The sequence below is a fragment of the Argiope bruennichi genome, chromosome 4 (genome assembly GCF_947563725.1).
Source record: "Argiope bruennichi chromosome 4, qqArgBrue1.1, whole genome shotgun sequence".
NCBI lineage: Eukaryota > Metazoa > Arthropoda > Arachnida > Araneae > Araneidae > Argiope > Argiope bruennichi.
In genome coordinates this window covers 102,475,824-102,501,701 of record NC_079154.1, presented here as the reverse complement: position 1 = coordinate 102,501,701, position 25,878 = coordinate 102,475,824, and the positions used below count along the sequence as shown (strand labels likewise).

General features: G+C 28.3%; 1 protein-coding gene across 3 annotated transcripts in view; it reads right to left on the bottom strand.

Moving 5' to 3' along the window:
- Nucleotides 1–25,878, bottom strand: part of LOC129965911 (transmembrane channel-like protein 7) — a 44,714-nt gene that overhangs the window by 7,560 nt on the left and 11,276 nt on the right. For 2 of the 3 annotated variants that reach the window (XM_056080192.1, XM_056080191.1), the window contains exons 5-16: nucleotides 21,435–21,547; nucleotides 14,629–14,689; nucleotides 12,845–12,923; nucleotides 10,926–11,149; nucleotides 10,317–10,553; nucleotides 9,300–9,445; nucleotides 9,033–9,180; nucleotides 8,760–8,921; nucleotides 5,551–5,720; nucleotides 2,756–2,876; nucleotides 279–376; nucleotides 82–189 (exon numbers count right to left, since the gene is read on the bottom strand). In XM_056080192.1, the coding sequence (XP_055936167.1) occupies nucleotides 82–189; nucleotides 279–376; nucleotides 2,756–2,876; nucleotides 5,551–5,720; nucleotides 8,760–8,921; nucleotides 9,033–9,180; nucleotides 9,300–9,445; nucleotides 10,317–10,553; nucleotides 10,926–11,149; nucleotides 12,845–12,923; nucleotides 14,629–14,689; nucleotides 21,435–21,547 (1,667 nt within the window). Of the gene's footprint in view, nucleotides 1–81; nucleotides 190–278; nucleotides 377–2,755; nucleotides 2,877–5,550; nucleotides 5,721–8,759; nucleotides 8,922–9,032; nucleotides 9,181–9,299; nucleotides 9,446–10,316; nucleotides 10,554–10,925; nucleotides 11,150–12,844; nucleotides 12,924–14,628; nucleotides 14,690–15,605; nucleotides 17,774–21,434; nucleotides 21,548–25,878 lie in introns of those variants that run through there. The other variant, XM_056080189.1, reaches the window with a different exon arrangement.

Below are 25,878 nucleotides of genomic sequence, written 5' to 3'. Positions count from 1 at the left end.
TATACCATAGATAAAAATCCTGTAAAAATATTTTGAAATTATGTCTGCAAATTTTATGATGAAGAAAAATTTTCAACTTACCAGCACAATGTCTGAGAATAGACTAGAGCCAGCACCTGATTAGGAAGATCAAAAACTTGACGCCCAACCATCTGAGTTACCTTGTTTTTGAAATGCCGAACAATAACACTGTGAAATAAGAGCAAAATTTTTAATAAAAAGCTACATTCCATAATACAGAAGAAAAATATTTGAAACTGACAATTCCAAAAACTTACTCTCTTGGTACATCATACAGAATAAACATCATGACATATACAAAAAAGTCAGTAACAGCTAATTTATACAGTTGTTGTCCAACGTAGGTTTCCCAACACTGCAAAAAGGAAATTCTTATAATATGCTTTATATTAGTATCAAATTGTTTTTAAAAATTTGAAGAATTGATACAACACTTAAATAATTTAAATAATATGTCTATCATTCCACAAAATAAAAAAATGACAAGTAAACTATTTTAATTAGGGTCAGATAAAGTAGAATTTAAGTTACTCTATAAATTTAACAAAAAATACACAAACTGTTTAGAATCAATTTTAGCATTACATTCTTCAAAATAAAATACGATGATAAGATACATTATTTGAATTAATTATATAATATAAAAATATATCGTTAATTCGTTATTGCAATGAAAAATGTATGAATTATTTTGTTATTATTACGAATTATTTTGCTGTTATTGTATGTTGCTTCCCTACACAATAAATCTAAGGTAAGGAAGGCAGTTGAATGATTGTCAATTCAATGATCCTTGGCCTTGGAAATAAAAATTAAAGACCAGAATATTGACTGACTTCATCCTTCAGATTTTTAAAGCATCCGTGGTTGGGCACTGAATATTCTATAGCAAACTCTAGTCCTGGTGGAACAATCACTAATAAGTAGTTAAATAAAATCCCTCTTGATCTCCTGTGAATTCTCTATGACCTTTTGGTGTTGTTATGATTGTTAATTACAAATATGCTGCTTGTGTGCTGTTGTTTATTGTAAGTACTGCTCTTACTATGCTTTGACAGTGATTTATTACCTGTGTCTTGTGTAGAATAAAGAACCATTTTTCATTACTGAGCCTACTAGACTTTTCATTATACACTCACTGACAGATTTTTGTTTTTTTTTCTACAAAATTATTAATCTTTTAGTTTGAAATTTATTTAATTAAAATAATCCAACAAAATGGAGGGTTGCAAATAAAAAAACACATCAAAAATGGAGAACAGGAGCCTCTGGTATGGTAGTGGTTCTCGCTGTCCTGATGATTACATAAATGGTTTTGGGTTGGCTACCCAACAAATGACCTCTTACAAAATGAGTTGTACTGTGGATAATGATGGTCCTTAGGACTCACTCATAGTTTCCATAAATGCGTCATGGAGTTCTAGATATTCAGTTTTATTCAAGTGCCTTTTAGCAGGCAGGAGTAGTCATTTTATGTTTACTTAAAACAACTTACTTTAAGTTCAAAAACATTTTAACCATGTTTCATTGAAATATGACATCTAATTAATTAATAGAAATCTGATTTATTTGTTAAATCAATAAAATATGGATTCATTTCCAGCTTAAGCAACAACATTTTAAGAATATGTTGTGCACCTTTGATCAATAAATAAATTGAAAGAACAATTTCCATATTTATTCTCCAAATTGTTATTATTCCAAATAGTTATGAGGATACAAAACTATGTTCAGATTTACAATAATGAAATAATGATGTATTATGATACATCTATGTATCTAATATGATGTATCTATGCTAAATATGCCCATACTTTTTAAAAAAATTCTTAATATAAGCGGATAATTCCATTTTATATTTTGTAAGTGCTGAGTGCAAAAGAAAAATAATATGCATAAGTTTATATATATATATATATATATATATATATATATATATATATATATATATATATATATATATATATATATATATATATATATATACATATATATATATATATATATATATATATATATATATATACCCTAAATAGTAATAAATACTAAGTTAATACAAGTAAAAAGGAAAAAAATAGAATCAAAATTAAACCAAAATAAAAAAATTAAACCAGAAAAAAGAATGTAAATTTTTATTTTAGTTTAATTTTGATTCTATTTTTTTTCCTTTTTATTTGTATTAACTTAGTATTTATTGCTAATTAGGTTAAGTTCATCTGTGTTTTAGTAGTAAATGCATTAGCGCTCTCAAAATACAATAGTGCTTTTTTGGTTTTATTCAGAAATAGGTTTTAATTTGAGTTTTCATAATATTATATATATATATATATATATATATATTCAATTTATTAAAACAAAATCTGTAAATTAATTATAATAAATCAAAGGAAGTAATATTCATCAAAACCAAAACTAAATGTAATTAAAATCATTATTACATAAGAAGTTAACTTAGTGTAAATGTAGCAGGTGTTTGTTGCTAAATAAAATTTGGGCCTTGAATGGTAAAAATCAAAAATTTAACTAGCCAATCTTTTGAAGAAAATAGAAATAATTTCAAAATTGGGTATAGTGTTTGGGGTGCTTTAATTTCAGTTATAAACCAAATTAATGAAAAATCGTTATATTTACATAATAGTAATATATACCCTCTCCATATTTTAAATTATATGCATTTTTAACTATCTCTATTTACAGTAAAAGAATACTAAAAATACACAAAAGAAATACATACAATAGGTGAGCGACATGTTTCAGACATTCCAGCTCCACACATGTCTCTAGGTTCACAAGTTATTTGCTGGTAGAGCAAACCAACTAAAACAAATACAGATGAAAGGCGCAAGAATACAGTCCTGAAAAAAGAAGTTAAATTGTTTTTTAAATATGAATTCTTATTAATAGCATATTTCAATAACAAAAATATCTAAAAAAATTATAATAAATATACAATTCTGTTTCTAATACATGTAAAAAATCTTAAAAAATAAAGCTGTCATTTTAGTGATCAGCTGTTTGTTCACTATATTAATAACATTAATTTAAACAACTAATTTGGGGGAATAATATCTTGTTGCATGAAATAAATATTATTTAAAATAATATTTGTACTATAATTATAGAACAATCTGACTGGTTAGCTATGTTCATCAAGTGACAAAATAAGTAGATGAAATCAATCCATTTATTAAGGTTGAGAGCTGTGCCAAGTTTTATTTTGCAATAACTCTTGAAAATGGAGTGTGACGGACAATAGGAGATCGATGATGATATATGTAGATGTCCTGAGCTTTCAAAAGAAATAAAATTTGACAAAATCAGTACAGGAATTGACTCTGTACTTTAAAAAATTATTTTGAATTATCAGCTTTTAAAAATTATTTTGAATATATAGACGCCTTTGTTTTCATCCTTTCTCATTTTTCTGCACTCATATCTTTCATAAATAAATTCCTGATTTTTAGGAGCAGGATTTTTTTTCTAAAAAATTCCATGAAAATCTTAGAATTACCAGATTTGAATACATTTGAAATATAGAGAGGATATTTATTTTAAGAGAATAAGCATTCTTTAATGACAAAACAATTTAAAGAATCAGCTATAAAATCAATGGCATTGAAGCCTTATTATATAAAATCATTATGCATTTATTTAGCATATTATGTGATCTTTTAGACTTGAAATACTTTCGTCAATATTGCAAGTCCATAAAAGAATATTTTTTAATGTTTTTGATGTTGTATTTTTTAAATCTTTCTAAACATGCATATAATAATGATTATAATAATCATTTTATTTATTTATTAAGGTATTTTATTTCATATTGATCAAATCTGTATATTACATAATAATGCTCATCAATAAATATTTTTTATTCTTTTAAACAGCGTTAAAAATATATATTTTTTTATATTTTCATGTAATCTATTTTAAAAACACTATTTTGAAATTTTATTGAAAAAGCATTAAATATTTTGTCAGAAATTTAAAATTTATAATAACTCTATTACAATTCAAAACATTCACTGATATGAAATAAGAAAGTTTGCTTCAAAACATAAAATAAACTAAAAACTAAACAACAACAACAACAAAAAAGTATACCGTTGTTAATATTGCAAGTCCATAAAAGAATTTTAAAAAAATGTTTTCGATTTATTTTTATATTTTTCTAAAACCACATATAATAATGATTATAATCGTCATTCTATTTATTTATGAAGATAAAATATTTTATTTCATACTGGTCAAATGTGTAAATAATATGATAATGTTCATCAATAAATATCTTTTAATATTTATTAAACATTCTTTCTAAGAGTTTTAATCATAAAACACTATTCTGAAATTTTATTGAAAAAGTATTGAATGCTTTGTCAGAAATTTCAAATTTATGGTAATTCTACTAAAATACAAAACACTCAGAAGAAATAAAGAAGTTTGCTTCAAAACATAAAATGAATTAAAAATTAAAAAAAAAAAAAGATGATGAATTACAAATATTCCCTAAAATTATCACTATCATTTTTTCAAGAGAGAAAAAAAAAAAACAGCATTTTTAATTGTCAATTCAATTTTCCCAATGCAAGATTTGTAATCAATCTAATGTATAAGTGAACTGAAGTTAGGTTTGTTCTGCAATATTTAGATTAAAAGGACACCTGGAAGTTATCAAAAGTTAGGATCTTCAGCTGCTTTGTTGTTTGAAATTATTGTCTTCAGATTTGTCTCAGAATCGTTCTCATATAATCACTTTTGTATGTCAAGAATATAAAAATGTCAATGAATAAGGAGAGTGACCAAAGGTCATAATTAAATTATAGTAAGAATTTTGCAAAGACACTCATGAATGTGTAGAAATGATTTAAGATATTTTTCTCAATCCAAAATCTTATGAACATATATTTTTCTGAAATTAGTTCATCTAGAAATATCCAAATACTGAACTGATGATCAGAAAGTAATAAAATACAATAAGCATTTAATGTTTCCATCAACCTAAAATCAACAGTCATCCTCTCATTGTGTAACCCTTGGAATCTTCTTAGAACTCATTAAAATGTTTGAACCAATAGAAAAGATATGTTTTTCTGGTGCATGATCATATAGAAAGTCCTTGAAATTTCATGAATTCCTGCAAGCTCTACTAAGTTTCATCAAAAATTTATAGCTGAATGTTTAGGCGCAAAAAAAAAAAAAAAAAAAAAAAAAAAAAAAAAACCATGTACACTGACTTCTTTGGTCTGAATATTATTAAGACTCTATTAGGCACCTTTCAAACAACAGACATTGTATATATTTGCTGTTTGAAAAACATGATTTCAAAGCCATTCTATGGGTCTTTCTAGATATTTATTGGAAAGATCACTTATAGCAACAATTTTTAGAATTCACTAAGAAAATAATTTACAAATATATATAAAAAACGAGTTCCAGATTTAGAGAGAAAAATGTTATAACAGAAAGTGTTTAATAATTGATTTTAAATAAAGTTATTTCAAAAATAAAAATACTAATAATACAATTTACCTAAAAAGAGCCATATTGATTTGCGTTTGAGTGTTATACATTTCAAATCTCACAATATTGTTGAAGATAATTGGCACAAAAATATTAAGGCCTGTAATGACTATAGGAGAAAGATACTGAATAAAAAGAGTATTAACCCCTGGTTTGTTCAAGCGATGCAATTGCATTTCCTAAAAGAATAATAATAATAACAGTAATTAGCAAAGAATAAAAATATTTTTAAAGAAATTTTTAATGCTTTTCAGCATTATGTTTTTAAAATATAGTATAATTCAAATATACAATATCATAATTTCATTTAATTTTTTTTAAAAAATGAAGTTTAATTATATTGCTCAACACATAAATTTTCTTACTAGTTTCAGAGTACTGACCACAAAAATAACTGAAAAATGGCTTTTGGCTTTTTGTTTAAGATATACTAAAGTTCCTTACAATGCCTTGGAATATATGTGTAAATTGCAGTAGGGATATATAAATTATAAATATTTATATACAACATAATTTGAAGAAACAAACTTGGAATTCTTTAACCATTTTTATTCTTAAAAATTTTAAGGAAATAATCAAATTTTTATCGTTTGTCAATATATCTTTTTTAATGCTGTGAAAAGAGCAGTGTAGCAAACCAATTAGAAAGCAGAAAAGAGAGAATATTTGAGACAGTATCTGGAACTTATAGTTTTGAAAGGAAAGTATAACAACTTAGTTATTGAAAGGAATCTTCTTACACAGCCTTTTGGTTCTGTGAGAAAAAATATTGCCATGAAACTCAGAAGTTAAAGTTACACAGAAGCTGTGGTAACTAAGGAATTATTTTTTAAATTCAGTTTAATTAGAAATTATTATATTAACTTATAAATCATATATATAAGCTATAATATTATTAAATTATAATTTTTTTTTTATAAAAGTTGCAATATAATTAAAATAATATGTTAATTATATTTGCAACTTTTATAAAAAAAAAGTGTTAAAATCTATATTTTATATATTGAATACATTGTGAATTAACAAGCAACAACTATAATTTTGCGAATTTTAGGAGTGAAAAAAATTGAATTTTTTTGCAATCTATTTATTTCTGATTTCTTTTCTCATATTTAGTACAAACATGTAGTATTATATTTACGCCAGATACTGGAAAAAAAAATTAACAATTATAAAGTTGAGATAAGTAGTATTACTTGTCAAATGAGATATGCAAAATAAGTAAATGTACATAAAGAATATATACAAAGGTAAGAATTAGAAGTTAAATTTTCAATTAAAAATGATTTTAAAAGCTTTACAGTTATTATCGAGTAGTCTTAGCTTGCAAGAGACGATGCAGCCTGACTCAAAAATTGAAGCACAAATATGTTCTCCCACTCTTTTAATAAAAAAGAAGTTTCATCTTTATTTCAGATATGAAACTGGATATCAACAGAAACCATGGTTCCTGAATGTTACTATTTTTTCCAAGAAATTTTCCACCTGGTTATGACACAAAAAGAAAAAAATTAAGGAATTTGCTATTTTATTTGATTTGGAGAGAACAGAGTAATCAGACAAATGACTGATACTGCTGCATAATCCAACCCCTTTATGGAGGATTCACAAGCCAATCAAGTGAACAGGACAGTACTTGAATATACCATTTGCAACCCATAAAATTCCTTATTGTAGATGATTTCTTATTTCCAAAACTTTAAATGAATAACTCATTAATCCAAAAGCATATCATAAATCACACAGTGATGATTATAAAGATAATGCTAAATCTATACTCTATACTTTACTTCAAAAAACTGAATAACATTATTAGAGATATATAACCACTCGATTGCAGCAGAATAACTTGCTCTGTAAGATCTTTAAGGATATAAGTTTTGGTAGTGTACTCTAATAAGACTACAAAGAAGCTTGGAATGTAACAAATTTCTGAGAAACTATGAAATTAAATAACCATAAGAAAATAGTGAAGGACATATAGAAAAAACTTGGTTGCACTATGTCTCTATAAATGCATTTCCTGCTACATCATTTCCTGCTACATGCTTAAGAAATGAGGCCAATTTAGTGATGAGCATAATAAAGTTCTGACCAGACACTACAAGAATAAAGAAAAAATGCCAGAGAACTGGTCTATTAGCAGACTACTGTTGAACAGTCTTCAATAAGTGATTTGAGAAAATGCATAAACAATAATCCCAAAGGATCTTTAATATGGAGTAAAAAGTACATAAATTTCCATACATAAATACATGGAGTACATAAATTTGTAAACAGACTGTTTCCTGTTAAAAACATTATAATTATTTTAATCTTACAGAAAAAATTTAAGTGTTGTTTTGTTTCTTTTTAAACTTCATAAGAAACTAATTAATTTCCAAAACTTTAAATCAAACAGAAATTTAAAAATATGTATTAAATACTAATTTATTATTTTATTTATTTTTTATTTTTTCAACTAAAGCCTTTTTTTTTCATTATTATAATTTACCTTTAAACTATTTTTCCTGTTTAAACAAATGAAAGCTAAACATCAGTTCTAAAAATGATTACATTAATTATAAATACAAATTTAATATTATTTATTCAGCAATTGTTATTCATAAGTTTTTAATTCCAATGTTTTAGACACAAAAAGAAGCACTACAATGACAATAATTGAAACTAGTGATTACAGCTTTAGTAAAAAAAAAAAAAAGAAAAAAAAAAAAAAAGAAGGGGGGTGGGGGTGGGAAGTTATTACATACTATTTAGTTATAGTCATTATAGCATTAGATAAAAATAAAGACTATAATTGAAATATATTGATTTTAGATGTTAAAGTTGGATAAAGTTTAAAAATCTGAAACAACTTCTAAATTACATTTAAAAATTTGAATGAATAAAATAATATACATCACAGATGTACATTGTTCTAGAAATTTTATAATGTATCTAAGAGATGTAGATAATAATCATATTCTATTGTAATACTATGAAATAGAATCCTTGGTTCAAATGTAAAGTATCATATATATATATAAATAATATTCAAAATTAAGACTATCAAAGTTAATTATTTTGCAGGAGCCTAGACTAATTAGGATTAATAATTTGAAGGATTATTTCTGTTAGTTTCTAAAATTATTTTTCTATCTTATGTAAAAAAGTACAATTGCTTTTTTAAAAATATCAATATTAAGGAAGTAATCATGTAAATTATATTTAATTTTTACCTCTAATTGATAGTTTACCACTCTGTATATAAGGTAATAACTAGAACACAATGCAGCAATAACGAATAAGTTGATAAATGTACGCAAAAAATACACTTTTATCTTTTTGCCTCTTGACCATTCCTTAATTTCCCTTTTTCTACGTTCTTCAGCCAAAGTACTCTAAAAATATATAAAATAAATACATAGGTATACAATTTAAGTCAGTGAAATACATTAATACAGTAATGTATGAACTAACTATGAAGTCTTATTTGAACATGTCATACACACCTTAATTTCATGTAAAATGCTGTTATGCCTAATAACACTACTTTTTCTATCTTCAATACAATAATCCCAGGAACAGAAAAGGATATTTGAATATTGCAAGTAATCATTTTTTCTGGCTAAAATAGTTTCATGAACACCATGAGAAGAGCTGCAAAAAAGAATAAATGCCTATCATTAAAAATTAATTTTGAAAAAAATGCTGGGGATATTTAAAATAAATCATAACTTTCAAACAGAACTTTATTAAACAATAGAAAAATTACTTACTACTGAATCATCATGCACAAACAAATCACAAAAGAAACAAAAAGTACAGCAATAACAGCAACTGGCATATTATACACTAGACCAAAATATGAGATTTCATTAGCAGGATAGTAACCAAGAAACAGAATAGTTGACTGTAGCCATCCCTACAATTGCAATAAAAAGAATTAGCAAACAAAATGTAACAACTCAAATATTTAATATTTGGTAAAGCATAAATGTTTGTAGAAGGTTCTCAGTAAAATATAATTAAAAGAAAACTAGTCATAAATTTAAAGTAATATATGAAAGAAGCATGTGAAATTTGCATGAAATATGTGAAATACAGTAAGTCTACACAGCAAATTATGCAATTTTATGAAAACTTCACGGTGTACATTGTTATAATATTCAATTCATTCTGAAAATGTTTTTAATAGAAAAATAATATTTCATGCCAACAATATATTCAATGACATACGGTTGCTGTCAAGTTCACAGAAAGGTACTCCACAAAGATTTACAATATATATACAATTATATATGCAAAAAACAACAATGGATTACATACATATGTAATCGATTATAATAACTATATAATTTATATATGGATATATATAATTTACATATAGAGTATAAATTTAATTATAATCTAGATATTTAAACTAAAAACTTAACCAACCTTCCAGATACAATCATTGGTGTGATTTTATCAATTTTATTTTATATAAAAACTCAAGATTTCCAGATATGTATATGCATTACAAAATTAAATTAATGCACTAATATAATAAACAGCTAGTCATTAAAAATAAATTTGTTGAATTTTTTTAATAATAAATATGTATATACAAAAATTTTTAACACCTAATCAATATTTTTACTATGCATTTAATCATAGTTTAATAATCAAAAATTTTAATTTAACATAATACTAATAAGCATACACTGTATAAAACTACATAGTAAGAAAAAAAAGTAATATTAATTAAATAAATATGGTGAAGTGAAAGTAAAATATATTGTTACAAGACTTACTGTTCCTTGAAGTAAATCCTGCATTGCACTCAGAATACCTCCAGTATTATTCTCCATCTCTGTCCTATATCGTGCTTCACAATACTCAGAAAAATTACGCCTCTCAGCAGATGTATAATTTCTTTTATCATATGCAAGAGTGATGTCTAAAATATTATCTGGGAGATTATCCAGAAGTATACCCCAATTTGAAAATAGATCATCACTATGTAAGCGAAGCGATGAATTTTTTGTTTCCTAGAGAAAAAAAAAAAAGAAAAAGAAAGAAGCATAGCAGTTTTATAAACGCATTCCTTATATTAATTTATTAATATATATGATAATTCTTTTACATATTATAACTTTTTCAGAATAAAATATTTTAAAAAATCATTCATACCCAATAGTAAAGTATCTGAAATACTGGAAAACAAATATACCATATTTAATTTCTAAACCTATCAAACAAAACATGACTTGGTGCTTTTGTAGATGAATAATAAAAAAAGGAGCATTCTAACATGTACTTCTAATAAAATTCTAACTATGAAAAGAGTACTGAAATTTAGTCTTTACATGATGATGGTTTATGATTTTAAAAAGCAATACATATAAGACTGCGTAACTTACTTTGGGTTTAAATTCTGTAGGTCTAGGTTTGTCATACTTATTCAAAAATTCCTCAGTTATCACAGATTCATTTGGGGCAATGCTGATATCTTTCAAAGGTAAAACATAAAATGCAGCATGAGGTAATGTGACTAGCAGAAAATAAAGAATGAACAGGATAAGGTTCAAAGCAATTAGCCACCGCAGAAATACAAAGTATGAAACAACACCAGTTCCTTGCAATCCTAAATGAAATTAAACAAAGACATAATATTATTATGAAATGTCCTCATTATAAAAATAAATTACAAAAATTCATTTAAAATATAAATAAGAAATCAATTAAATAAAATTTTATAATGGATTTTCCAAAAGATAACAACAAATACGAAAAAAAAAAAAAAAACTGATACAAACATATTTTGAGTGTGCAACATATAATTTATAAAGTATAAAAAAAATGTACTTACTACATCAAAAATTTTAATGCAAGCTGAAATAAATTTTATAAATTACTTCATATATAAAATATTGAGTACACAAAACAAATTTTTATTTGCATTAAGAAATACTGACAAATACATATTAATACTTTAATGCATAACTCCTCTATTTCAACATCAAAATCAAAAAATTCCCAGATAATTTAAATAAATAATTTTTTTAAAGTATATAGATTTTAGTTACGATGGCTTTTAAGCACTCTCTTTTATTTCAATGTTAGTGACATTTTGAAAACATTCCTGAAGCACAATACCTAAATCTGCCATCTTGCTAGTTTTTGATTGGTCTCCTCTGAATTCAAAACTTTCAATTTAACTCTATTTCTAATCTTAGAAAGCTAAAAATGCTATGGATTACCACGTCAGGGCTTAGGTTCTATATCATGGTATTTAGATGATGAAGGTTGCTTTCTATTCACAAGGCCAGATTAACACACACAATACATTTACAATATTTAAACATAACAAAATTATGGCCTTTAAGCTATACCTCAGTTGAGAGTGTAAAAGCAAATCAGTTTGGAGGGAAAGAAGAAAGAGTGTCTGAAAATACACTGCAAGTCTAAAATACCCAGATGGGGATGACAACACATCCTGATTATGTTACATTCAGCCTTGGCACAAATTGCAGTTCAAAATTTCTGATTTGCAATTGAAGTTTGGTTGGCATTTCAATAGAAAGTATCCCCCCTCCCCAGGATGTGAAAATACAATGCAGGTATTTCATCAGTGGTACAGTTGAATAGATTGATTTTTATTCACTACAATATCACAGGTGGAACTTCAGGTCAGAAAGTTGGATATTCAAGAGTAACAATATTATTCTTGAAAATTTAATTTTCCATCAATTTGTTCCTCATTTTTCAGGATATTTCTGCCATTTCAAAAATAGCAAAAAGATTCTAAGAAACTACTTATTCTGAATATGTTGTTTATTAGTGAATTCAAAATCAACAGTACCATCATAATTAATAATGATATTGGAATGAATATATACTTTTATTAAAGTGCTTGAGCCAGTTTTTCATAGCCTTATTTCTATAAGCTTCAATCAACATCTAAAGGGCCTCAGACAGTGATATCATAATAACAGCTCCACATTTAATTATTGAGCACTTTTTGATAACCAACATTTCAAACTCCAGTGCTGGATGAAAATGAGCTCATTGACATATACCTGTTCTGAAAGAAATACATGCTGAAAGAAGACATCAATCTTTCTTTTATGGAACTGCTATTTAGACAATAATTTGGAAAACCACAATGGATTGAAAAAAAAAAAAAAGAATTACAAGAAATCTACTATTAAATGCATATAAGTATATTTAAAATCTTAATTATTTAGCATCTAAATTATATTTTTAAATGCATTTCCACATAAGTGAAATGAAATGCACAAAAAGTTTTCATTACATTAAAAATAAAGACAATATTTACCTTCAATACGTTTCAAAGAATCATTCCATAATTCTAATGCAGCAGATGCATGCTTAAAACAGCCCAAAAGATCAAGGCACTAAGGAAATAATCGATAAAAATTTTAGGCATATTATCATTCATATATTAAATGAAAAACAAAGAAATAATAACAGTACTCCAGCAATAAATTTTGAAAAATAAATAACTCAATAACAAAAATTTGAGAAAAAAAAATCAATGGTATAGTTGAAAAACTTAAAAAAGCAAAAGAGTGCAAAAACAAAAATATATTTTATTATCATGTATCACCATAATATTTTTCATAGAAAATTAGTGGCATCTGCAAAAATAAATGGGCATCAAATAAGTAACAAGCTTGTAAAAATATCTGCTAAGCAAATACTTGAGAATAATTAAGGCTTAGTTCAATTTATAATTAGTTTTATTTGTAATTTTAATCAATAATAAATTTAAAAAGAGAAGTAATTGTAAAGGTAATAGATTTAGTAGAAAATAATATACATAAAGAGAGAGCATGCAAGTTGTTAAATTCTAAAATAAGCCTTCCATTTATTCCTCCACATATTTTGCTAGAAAAGCAAAATGTGTTCTATAATATTAAAATATATTTCTCATGTAAGGGATACAGAAATGAGAAAGAGTAGTTTCTGATTTACTTGATATTAGTTAATAGATGAGCATATGCTGGGGCAGTTATTAATTTCAAAATCACTAATTAATCATGGACTTCATTTCAACAGCTGAAATTTTTAACTACTCAGGTAGTTAGTTGTCCATAAAACCGTAATAAACTTCATATTTAATTAAATGGCAACTCATGTTGGTACATGATAACCTGGAATTTGCCTCAGTTCAATTTAAATTTTTCTTCCATTAATCGTAATTTAATAATAGAAATCAACGTAAAATACCATTTGCTGCTTTTATTAATGAATACAGATTTAAAAATAAAAATAATAATAGCATACATAATAAATGTTCAAAGAAAACATAATCTAGAGAATGATTTGTACTCTGAATAAGTGTTAGACTTTCAGGAATTAACAGCATGCATTTTAACAAAATTATTAATTAAATGTCCATTTCTTGCCAATTTTGTAGACCTTATATGATTCACTAACTTATATCTTTATGTATTCTGTATTACAAGCTACACTGAATCTCCTTTCATTTCCTACATTACATATCAATTATTACAACATAACTTTTCTAGTTTAATGCTACATTTTACAGGAATGTGCAACGTGTATATTTTTGTTTTAAAACTGCATTAAAAAATTAATAAAATAATATGTATATATTTTTGACTTCAAACTAAAAGTTATTTGAAAAAAAAATTAAATTAAAATTTCATTAAATTTATTATGATTATAAAAATTAATATAAAAGCAAAATATAAATTCAGGTTGTATTTTTATTTACAATATAGTATATAACAGAATATGCAATAGAGTACAAAACATGCATTCTCACATTATGTACAATAATGATATGAGCATAGAGTGAATTTAAATTTTTTTATGCTAATTTTTATAGCACATAGAAAAGAATATAGTAAGGAAAAATATGTCTCAACTTTCTATATATATGTCGAAAATATGTCATTTTCTCAAACTGCCAGAAGAAACAGAACTGAATTGTAGATCAAGGAGGTAATAATTTTTAGTCTTTGAATTGATTTTCTTTAAATTTCAGCATTTCTAATACACATTTAAACTGTGGTTGACAAAAAAAAAAAAAAAAAAAGAGTTAAGAACAGACAAAATTTATTTTTTAATTACCTTTGACCAGCAAGATTTATCTTTTGGCCTGCCAAGTGGTAGAGTGTCCAAAATTGCTTCTCTGTAAGAAATTAGTTTTAAAATTAACTTCAGCAAAATATGAAGTTGTTATTAAAAAAAAAGGTAATCAAGATTATAAACATAATTTTATTTTTAACAAAAAATTATAAAATTAATTAAAGTAATGAAATTTTATATCAATTGGAATACAATTTTTTTTATCAAATCAAATAGAAATCTACATTTATAAATATACTAAGAAAGACTTTACAGTTAATATGTTTTAAAAGTACATAATATGTTATATTATAAAATTTTTATGCTCTGCATTTGCAAATTTAAAATCTGTTTTCACCATTTTATTATTTTAAGGAAAGTCCAGGAACAGTTAAATAAGTTTTAGTAAGAATTAAATAAAAAATATTGAATTTCCTTTCAATAACACAATTGTTAGATGTAAAAAGTAATAAATTTCACTTGTTTCATTTTTTAATAAATTTCAAGAATTAAAAAAAAATATATAATATTTTGATAATTAATATATTTATAATATAATTATATACATATTAAGACACCATATCTCATCCCTTACTATTATTATTATAGCATGGCTTTTAATGACTGAAACTAAAGTTTAATCCTGAAATCATTTTAAATTACTCAAAAAAATTCTCAGCAACCTTTCTCTGTTCTTTATGTCAATTGAAAATCCAAGTATATGAATCTAATAGAAAATTTTATTTTCTTGATGCACCAATTACTTGAATTGCATTAAAAATAAAATATTTTCAATAGATTGGTCTTTCATTAGAATTTTTCCACTGAATCACCCAAAATTTTAATTATATGCAAAGTACGCTGACCAAACTTACATTACATCGAATCAAAACATATTCTATAGATTTTCAGTACAAGTACTAAGAGCAGTATTTATTAATGTTTATATATTAAAAATAATTAAAATAATATTTCAATACCTATTTTCTACAGAACTATTTTGAATTGTGCGAGTGACAGCATGTGAATGCCATGACACACTAAAACATATTTTTGACCAACACTTTCTACCCATAATAGTCAAATTTTCACTTTCAGCTACCACTGCATTAGAGCTTTGCTGGTCAATTGTGAAAGACTTCCTTTGTTTAGACGGACCTAACAAAACTTCTGCTACTGTATAAGCATCATTGATTGTAAGTGGTTTTACATTTGATACTGCTTCTGCATTTGCATTTCTATTAAAATTCTTGTCATCCACATATTGAAAATCATCATCATCATCATCATCATCATTTATAGCTACATGCCTTTTACGAATCTTTGTATTATTTTGTTGATCATGAAATTCATGTTGTTCTTCATCATAATTTCTGTCTCTTTGTAATGAATTGCCACGAATAATCATTTTGTGGGAATGTTTAGATTGGACATCTTCGAAAATCTGGTTAGGCAAAACAGCATTATTTCTCTCTTCAGGCATGTTTTGAAATTTATTTTTTAAAGATACATTGTCATTAATTTCCTGGCCAGATGTGTCATCATATGAACGATTAGTACAATAATTAACTTTAGAATGCCTTATCATTTCTTTATCTTTTTTATGATCTGGTCCACTTTCAAATGACAAAACTGTATCATATCTGTTCTTAGAATTGTCACCAACATAACTTTTTTCATCTTCAATACTCACAGCTCTATTATCATATCCATGTAAAAAATCTTTTTTCCTGGACCAAAATAATTGTTTAGACATTGTACTTTTTTCATCATATATTTCATGCCCAGCATCAGGTATTTTTGTAGCATTTGGAATTCTGTCACAATCAGCCACTGAAGCAGTTTCAGAATGAAAAGGAATATGAGCATTGATACTGGAATGATATCCTATTTCTGTATGTGAAGGATTTTCTTTTTGTAATTCTAATTTTCTTTTACCACTTCTGTCTTTTGTCTTTTCATGTGGGACATCAGCCTGATTCTCATGTCCAATAGATAAATAATTTTCATCTTCAATACTAATAGCTTCATTATAATATGGTCTACGATGATTAGAATCTCCAATGAGGCCTCTTCTATCTCTTTCCATTTCTTTGGTTCTTTTATGTGAAACATCAAATGAATCATCATAGCCAGCAGAATAATAATTAGGATCTTCAGATCTTAACCTTGCATTATCATATGGTCTGTAATTGTCAGATATTTCAGTGCGACTTCTTTTATCTCTTTCTATTTCTTTAGTTCTTTTATGCGAGATGTCAGTTCTATCATTATAGTTAGCAGAACAATCATTTTGATCTTCAAATTGTGTATTATAATATGGTTTACCAGTGTGACTTCTTTTATCCACTTCTATTTCTTTAGTTCTTTTATGTGAGAAGTCAGTTCTATCATTATAGTTAGCAGAATAATAATTTTGATCTTCAAATTGTGCATTATAATATGGTCTACCAGAGTGACTTCTTTTATCCATTTCTATTTCTTTAGTTCTTTTATAATTTTCAGATCTTGAGCTATCTTTATAATAGAGTTTGTCATGGTAAGAAACTTCTTCATCTCTTTCTGTCTCTTTAGTCCTTTTATGTGGAATATCACCTCTATTATCATAGTCAGTAGAATAATATCGAGAGTCTTCAAATCTTGAATTTTTATTATAATGTGGATTTTTATGGTCAGAAAATCCTTTATTCCTGGATTCAATTTTTTTTTCTGGAACATTTCCAACACTGGAATCCTTTTCCTTTGACATTACCCTGGGTAATTTAGAAGGATGTTTAAACTGCATTTTGGCCAAATGATCTTCAGAAGCATGAATTTCTCTACTAAAGGAAGATTCAATTTCTTCAGACAGCTGATTGCTTGGTATATTTTTAGATTTGACTTTAGAAACAGTACAATCACTTCCATCCTTCAATGGTATTTTTGAGTGATGATTTCGTTTCATTATTTTCCCTAAAATTATCCTTTAAAAAATTCCAAATTGTAATTTCTAGAAAACTTTTCAGACATTACAAAAATATGCACATCCAATTTAATACTATAGATATTCAAATATGCAATAGTCCAAAAAAGATTTTACAAGAACTATTTCTTCAAAAGAAACACTAGCTCAGTTCCCAGTCACATGAAATGTTTATTCTAAAAATAATGTGAAACTGAGTTGACAGATATTCAAGCAAATCTATTTCGGAAAATGAAAGTAGACAAACTAGCTTATCTTTTCACTCTTATCCTTTTCTTTATCTACAACAGATGACATAAATAACAATCCTTTTATCAGCTACATGATAACTGCACTTTTATCCACTTGTCATTACAAATGACTTTTATCTTACAAAAAAAGAGACATACTATTGCAACAATACTATCACAATGCCAAGATAAAAACATGCACTTTCAGAATTTAAATTAAATGATATAAAAAAAACCCAGAGGAATAGCACTCAAATATATGAATAACAGTTCAAATGTAATTACCAAAGAAAGTTATAATAATCAAGATTGAAGGCATTTTTTTTTTTTTTTTCAATCTTGACTTTAATTGAAATAGTAAATATAGTAAGGTAAATATGATCATTCTAAATACAAACAGTTTATAATTATAACTTTACAAATAATTTACTAAAAAGTAGTAAGTAAATAAATATATTTAAAAAAAACTCAAATATGTAAATATTTAAATAAATTTGCTACTGTGAATTCATACTTGTTTTATTATTATAACTAGCCGCCTTTTGCGACCAGCCGGTTCGCCAATCTTAATGTTCGTTAAAATTTTAATAATTAAATATTTTATGCAATTTCTACTTTAATAGCTTCTTCATCAAAATATTTTAAAACTTCACATTTTGATTATCATATAATTCATTCATAATATTATAAAGGCCTTCAGTCATAACGTAATATGTATCTCTCTCATTTTCTGTTAGCACCTGTAGAATTTATGCTTTAAATTAAAGTGGAAAGAATTTATCTTCAATTAATATAATAATATTTTTTACTGAAACAAAGCATTTTTTTATAATCTGATTACTGAAAATAGAGTCACTCAGCGTTTAAACTTTATGGGCACTAAAGAATATCTTTTTAAATTTATGTAATATCTCAAGAGTTGGTCAACAAAATTTTCTTAGATTCATTATGAGCAGATCGATTAATTAACAATGTTTACATTTAAATGCATCAAACACTAAGAAAATAAAACGAATCGTTTAAAATAAACGGTTGAAAACAGGTTTTAAAAAAACTACTTAAAAAACGATGTACTTAAAACTATAAGCATATACAAAAAATATATAACTAACATAAATACAATTTACTTACAAAAGCATGCAACTAACCCAAAAATAATTTAAATCATCCATTGATAACGTTGTCATGGCAACAATCAGAACAGAATGCGCATGCGTGAATTTTCAACGCCGGTTACGGAACGCAAATACGTGATTTTTTCTACGCCAGTTGGGGTAACGCTATGCGGATTAGAAATTTTTAATTTCCTTTATTCTGTTTTATTTTAATTCAAAAGTACTTCAGAATGAATCTGAAAGATTGATTCATTAACAATGTTTAATTTTAAATGTATTAAACATTAAGAAAATAAACAGAACCGATTGAAATAATCCGCCGAAAAATTTTAACCCTAGCCTCATTACTGTTGGGAGAAAAAAAACTGAAGCCTTTCTCGTTTGGCGCTGGGGATAATGGAAGATTTTTTTGGCGGAAAAGTTGGCGGTGGGGAAAATGGAAGATTTTTTTGGCGGGAAAGTTAGTTTTTAACTAATAATTAAAATTCTAATTAAAAATTCGAAAAAAGAAACCCCAGGTGCACATTCCCAACCTCCAAGGTATACATGTACCAAATTTGGTAGCTGTATGTCAAACGGTCTGGCCTGTAGAGCGCCAACACACACACACACACACACACACACATTGAGCTTTATTATAAGTATAGATTACACAGTTGTAGTAAGGCTTTATTATTTTCTTTTTTTTTTATCATTTTAAAAATTCCTCTCCAAATAAACATGTTTTAATAATGTAATATCAATATTAATATAGAATCACATTCATTTTCTTTTATACATTATATTTTCAATAACTGAGAAATGCATTTTTCAATCATTTTTAATAAACAATATTTGAAGTCAATATTCATGGATCAATAGAACATATTAACTAATTGGCGATTATTTTTAGAATCTTCAAAATAAATGCTTGACATTGTTAATTTTAAATCAAAAATATCTTTTTCAGAAATAGGTCTGAGAAATATTAAATGCTTTAAAAACTTGTCTCCATTGAATTCAAGGCTTATCTTAAAAAGAGGGGCAAAAACTGAGTTGCTTGGCAATTGAATTTTTAAGAATATATAAACCCTATTCATTATTTGCACAGTTTGCCAATAAACATTCATTCCAAAGTCCGCTGTACTTCATTTGTGATCTTCAACCATCAATCTCAGAACACACACACAAAAACCTTTCTCTAATTTTATAATTAAAACTAATTTATTAGTTTCTGCATATTTAACAATCACTGCACATTTTTATAAAGACTTTGAATAAATTAGTTTACTGAATAACACAATTTACTCTGAAATTTCGATTTTGCACCACAGATAAATTAGTTTCTACTTTAGTAAATTTTCATGTTCGAAGTTTAAGTAAAGGGGAAATTAAGGCTTAAAAATAAAAAAGTTGTTTTCTAGATACTTTAAATATAAATTGTGGTTTCTTTTCAGAAGCCTCTAAAAGCATTTTGATAATTAAGGCATATGGGAACCCTGTTTAAGTAGTATCAATTATTACGCAAATTCTTCTGAAATTTGACATTTTTTTAATAATATTTTTTGTATAATTTTCAACAATAGGTTTCATTGTTAAATTCAAATGATTTTCTTTGTTTTGTCAAATATATAATTGCAAAGTTTTTTTTTTCATTGTGGAAAGTTGAGGAAGAAATATTTTGTTTAATATCTTTATAGTTAAGATGAGAAATAAGAAAATAATTTGACAGCATTATAAAAGCTAAAAATTAGATTATCTACACAATTACATTTTTAATAGCACTATGATGTCATGGCATTTGAATCCATTAGGATAGTTCATACACATAATGAACAGAATAGGTATAAGATAATTTAAATAACAGGACTTTAATGTGTATCACGATTTGATGTTAAAAAATATTTTCTTAAGTGAATCAAATATTAACTTGTGCATAACAGATGTAATTACAAATATGCACACTTAGTATTATTAGTAAACCAACTGGATGCAAAAGTTAGTTATAAGCAATAAACTTGCCATAATTGTCAAAATAATCAAATTTTCAATTTCATATATTTAGAAATTCTATTCAATAAATATTTCAGATTTTTAAAAGTTGATCAAACAAAATTTCTTTGCAAATGATATCAATTTACAAAACTAGATAATTATTTTATACTATGCCTTTTCATGGAAAATTGTTAATGTAAATGTATTTTCACGGAAAGTTTGAGTTATGAAGAAATATATAATACACAATTGTATAAAATAATTTTTCATGCATTCTAGATATTGTTAAGTAAGAATAAAGTATTCAAAAAAATGAAAAATACCTTAGACTTTTACGTTATTTTTTTCATGCACCTAAATTTAAAAATAACTCATGACCAATTACAAAAATCAAATCAAATAGTTAACTTAAAAAAATATAGAATAAAATTGTATCTTAAAATTTTTTTATAAAAGATCATACTTTTATATAATTTAATTAAACTTTATTTCTCCATAATAAAAATTCATTATAAAACATTATAATACCTATATAGTTTCCTTTGACTTAACCGTATAGGAATATTTCTAATATTTGACAATTCTTTTTTCTTTTCTTCTTCTGTAAAGAAATCTTTAAAATCATCAGTAGAATCCTGAATCTAAAAAAGAAAAATAAATTATCTTATTAGTGAGAAAATTCATATCTAATACGTTTTCATAAATCTGTAAAGTAACAAATAATGCACCAACCATATACAAGCAACAACAAATGATAACCTTTTCATGATAATAAAATTAGGGAAGAAAAGAAAACAAAAACAATAGAAAATTATTTTAGAAAACAACAATCAATTATATCAAAATGGAGTTGAAAAATGAAACAAAGACTTACTCTACCTGATAATAAATTTGCTTTTAAATATTAAGAATTAATGAAAAATACTGTTACGAAGTGATAAAAACGTATCCCTGAGATGTCGACCTTGGCGACAAAAGTTGGCGACTTGGCGGGAAATTTGGCGGTCTTGGCGACAAATGTTGGCGACCTTGGCGTCGAAAGGAATTTTCTAGAAGACTCTAGATGATCCCAACATTATATCACCGAGACCAGTTTCTCCTTGAAACTTGGAGAAAGTTCTGGGACTTTCCCAAGATTACGTCACTTCCTGTAAATGACATCACTTCCTGTGGGAAGGCTATAAAAAAAGCAAGCACTCGAGACGGAGAGGTCTTCACAATGAGTCCTGACACTCGTCATCTCCAAATTTCGTCGAAGACGGCCACGGCAAAGTATAGACAGCAAAGCACTGTGAAGTCTCTCCTTACCGGGGATAAGCCCCTGCCGGGGCTAGGCGCCCCGTCAACCCAACCATCAAGACGGAGAGGTCTTGGAGGATTAGACAGCAAGAAAGCTGCTGAACTATAGCAATTAAATGCGCTGAGTAATTACGATTGATCGACGGTATTTTGCTGTATAGAAAAATTTTGTAACATTTGGTGTCAGAAGTGGGATTATTTGGATTTTCCTGTGTATGCCTTGGACCAGAGATATGGATGCAAAATTCGCAGAGCTACTTGCCATGATGGCAGAGATAAAAGCTGGACAGGACGTAATGAGGAAAGACCGAAAGGAATTGAATGATAAGATTCAGATGCAGGTCGAGAGTCAAGTAAAAGGAATTAAGGATCACGTTAATAGTTGCGTAGAGAAGATAGAAGAAGACGTCCAGAATGTCGAGAGGGAGATTGGAGTAGTGAAGGACGAGGCTCGAACCAATATCGAAGCAGTTCAGGGGAGGATCGGCAATCTCGAGAAGAGACTTGGTGAACTCGAGGACAGACCAAACAACTTCCTACCAAATTCAGAATTCTCGTATACCAGACCGACAGTTAAACCATTGACATTTGATGGACAGACACCATGGACTGTTTTTAAAACCCAATTTGATGTTGTCAGTTCTACAAACGGATGGACAGATGTTGTAAAAGCCAGCCAACTTGTAGCATCTCTCCGTGGATCAGCGGCGGAGGTTCTTCAAGGAATTCCATCTGAAAAGCTGACGGACCTAATGACAATTGAAGAAGCCTTAGAATCCAGATTTGGGGACAGCCATCTAACCCAATTTTACAGAACACAGCTGAAGACAAGACGACAAAAGGCAGGAGAAAGCCTTCAAGGTTTGGCCGCAGATGTGCAGCGATTAATGAGCCTGGCATACGCTGAATGCCCTCGGGATGTTCGGGAAAGCCTAGCAGTGCAGTATTTCGTCGATGCCATCAGAGACGAAGACACACAGCTTTCAACGAGGCTAACAGATGAAAAAGATCTAAAATCAGCTCTAGCTTATAGCATGAAGTATGAGGCTGCAAAAACTGTTTCCCGGAGTCCCAGATGTGTCAGACCGATTGAGATTCAGAATGAGGCCGGCAGGAAAAGTGATGACAAATTTGAATCACTCAGCAGTTTGCTGGAAAAGTTATTGAACAGTCATGATGGAGAAAAGAATAACATCCCTCGCCGAAACCCGAATGTGACTTGCTGGAGGTGCAACAAGAAGGGGCACTTACAGAGAGAGTGCTCGGTGGTTATTTCCAACCATGGAAACTAACTCATGGCCGTCTTGCGGGGCGAAGGCTGCCTTTTCTGAATGAAGCCTCTGAAGAAGGACTGAGAGTTTCCGCTCTTAGTGGAAATAAAAATGGGCTTTACTTAGAAGGACTTATTTGCGGCATCCAGTGTATGATGTTGGTAGATACGGGAGCAAATGTCACACTTTTAAGAACAGACTTGGCCCAGAAATTAAAAGAACAATTTTATTACACAGCTCCTAATATTTCTTTAAAGACTGCTACAGGTGAAAATGCGAAAATACATGGCAAATTAGATGCATCCATTGAATTGGGATCAAGAAAATCTCATCATAAGATCTACATAGCTGACATCACCGATCCCTGTATTCTAGGTCTGGATTTCCTTCAAAAATTTAACTTTACTGTAGACCTTAAGAGAAACGAGATACGGACAGCAGGGGAAGAAATTCCTCTGTTTTCAGCCGATGTACAGAATTCAAAATCATGTTCTGTATTGGCCAAGGAGAGAACTTTAATACCGCCAAGATCTGAATGTCTTATCCAGGGGGTTTCTGAAGTTTCTGCACCGTTCAGATACGCCGTAACGGACTTTCCTAGTCAAGTTTCCCAAAAGGGTGTGCTTGTGGCGGCCTCACTGGTTGATTTGAAGACGGAAGCCATCCCCGTTCGAGTATTGAATCTGAACAATAGACCCAAGATCGTGAGCAAAGGAACTGTTATTGCGTCGTGTGACCCGGTGGTGGATATCGTCGCTCGTCCTCAAGAGTTTTCTGGAGCACATCCTCCGATAATTTTGGAGAATCTTGAAGGACTTGATGAACAGCAAAAGAGAGAAGTAAGAAAATTGCTTAATGAATTTCAAAGCTTGTTTTCGATCTGTGACTCTGATGTTGGCCGGTGCAAAATGGCACAACATAGAATCGATACCGGTGACCATCCACCAATTAAACAACACCCCAGACGATTGCCCCTTGCGAAGAAGGAAGAAACAGAGAAACTAATTAAAGAAATGGTTGACAACGAAATAATTGAGGAAACGTCTAGCCCTTGGGCTTCGCCTATTGTTCTTGTCAAAAAGAAAGACGGATCGACAAGATTCTGTGTCGACTACAGGAAATTGAACGAAATTACTAAAAAAGACAGTTATCCTCTACCGCGAATAGACGATACCCTGGATGCTTTGAACGGAAATCAATGGTTCACGACGCTGGATTTGAAAAGTGGATACTGGCAGGTAGAGATCCGACCTGAAGATAGAGAAAAGACGGCCTTCACCACCGGACAAGGCCTTTGGCAATTCAAGGTAATGCCTTTCGGACTTTGTAATGCTCCTGCCACATTCGAAAGACTAATGGAGACAGTATTACGTGGACTATCGTCTGAAGCCTGTTTAGTGTATTTAGATGACATCATAGTAGAAGGAAGAACATTTGAATAACCTTCGGAAAGTATTCCAGAGACTACAGAAAGCCAACCTTAAGTTAAGCCCTAAGAAATGCCGATTCTTCCAAAAGCAGGTAGTTTACCTCGGACATGTTATTTCAGCAGAGGGAGTTAAAACCGATCCACAGAAAATTAAGACAGTAGTCGATTGGCCTCGTCCAGAGACAGTGCATGATCTTCGAAGTTTCCTTGGGCTGTGTACTTATTATTGACGCTTTGTAAAAAAATTTTCTACAATAGCAAGACCTTTACACAAATTAACTGAAGCTAAATCTAAATTTAATTGGACAGAAGAATGCGATAAATCTTTCAACAGTTTAAAGCAGGCTTTGACAACTTCCCCTGTCTTGACCTATCCTCGGGCTGACAAAGATTTTATATTGGATACGGATGCTAGTAATGAAGGAATAGGGGCTGTGCTATCCCAGAAGATTGGAAATGAAGAACGTGTCATCGCTTACTTCAGCAAGAGCTTGGGTAATTATTGTGTCACACGTAAAGAATTACTAGCCATTGTAAAGTCTGTAGAGCATTTCCATCACTATCTCTATGGACGGAAATTTCTTCTCCGGACTGATCATGCTTCCTTGAGATGGCTTTTAAATTTTAAAGAACCTGAAGGTCAGATAGCTCGCTGGATTCAAAGACTTCAGGAGTATGAATTCGAGATCCAGCATCGCAAAGGGATCTCTCACGGAAACGCAGATGCCCTCTCTCGAAGACCCTGTAGGGAAAGCTGCAAACATTGCACGAATGCGGAAAAAAAGTTCGGAATGGAAACGGATATTTCCGTGAAAGTTTTAACAAAAACAACGGTGGATCCCTGGTCTTCAAGTGAGATACAAAAAGCACAGTTGGAAGATCCCGCTATTAAGCCAATTTTGAAGAAGAAACTAAATTCGGCGGATCGACCATCTTGGCAAGAAATCGCTCCGGAAAGTCCGGCAACGAAGCG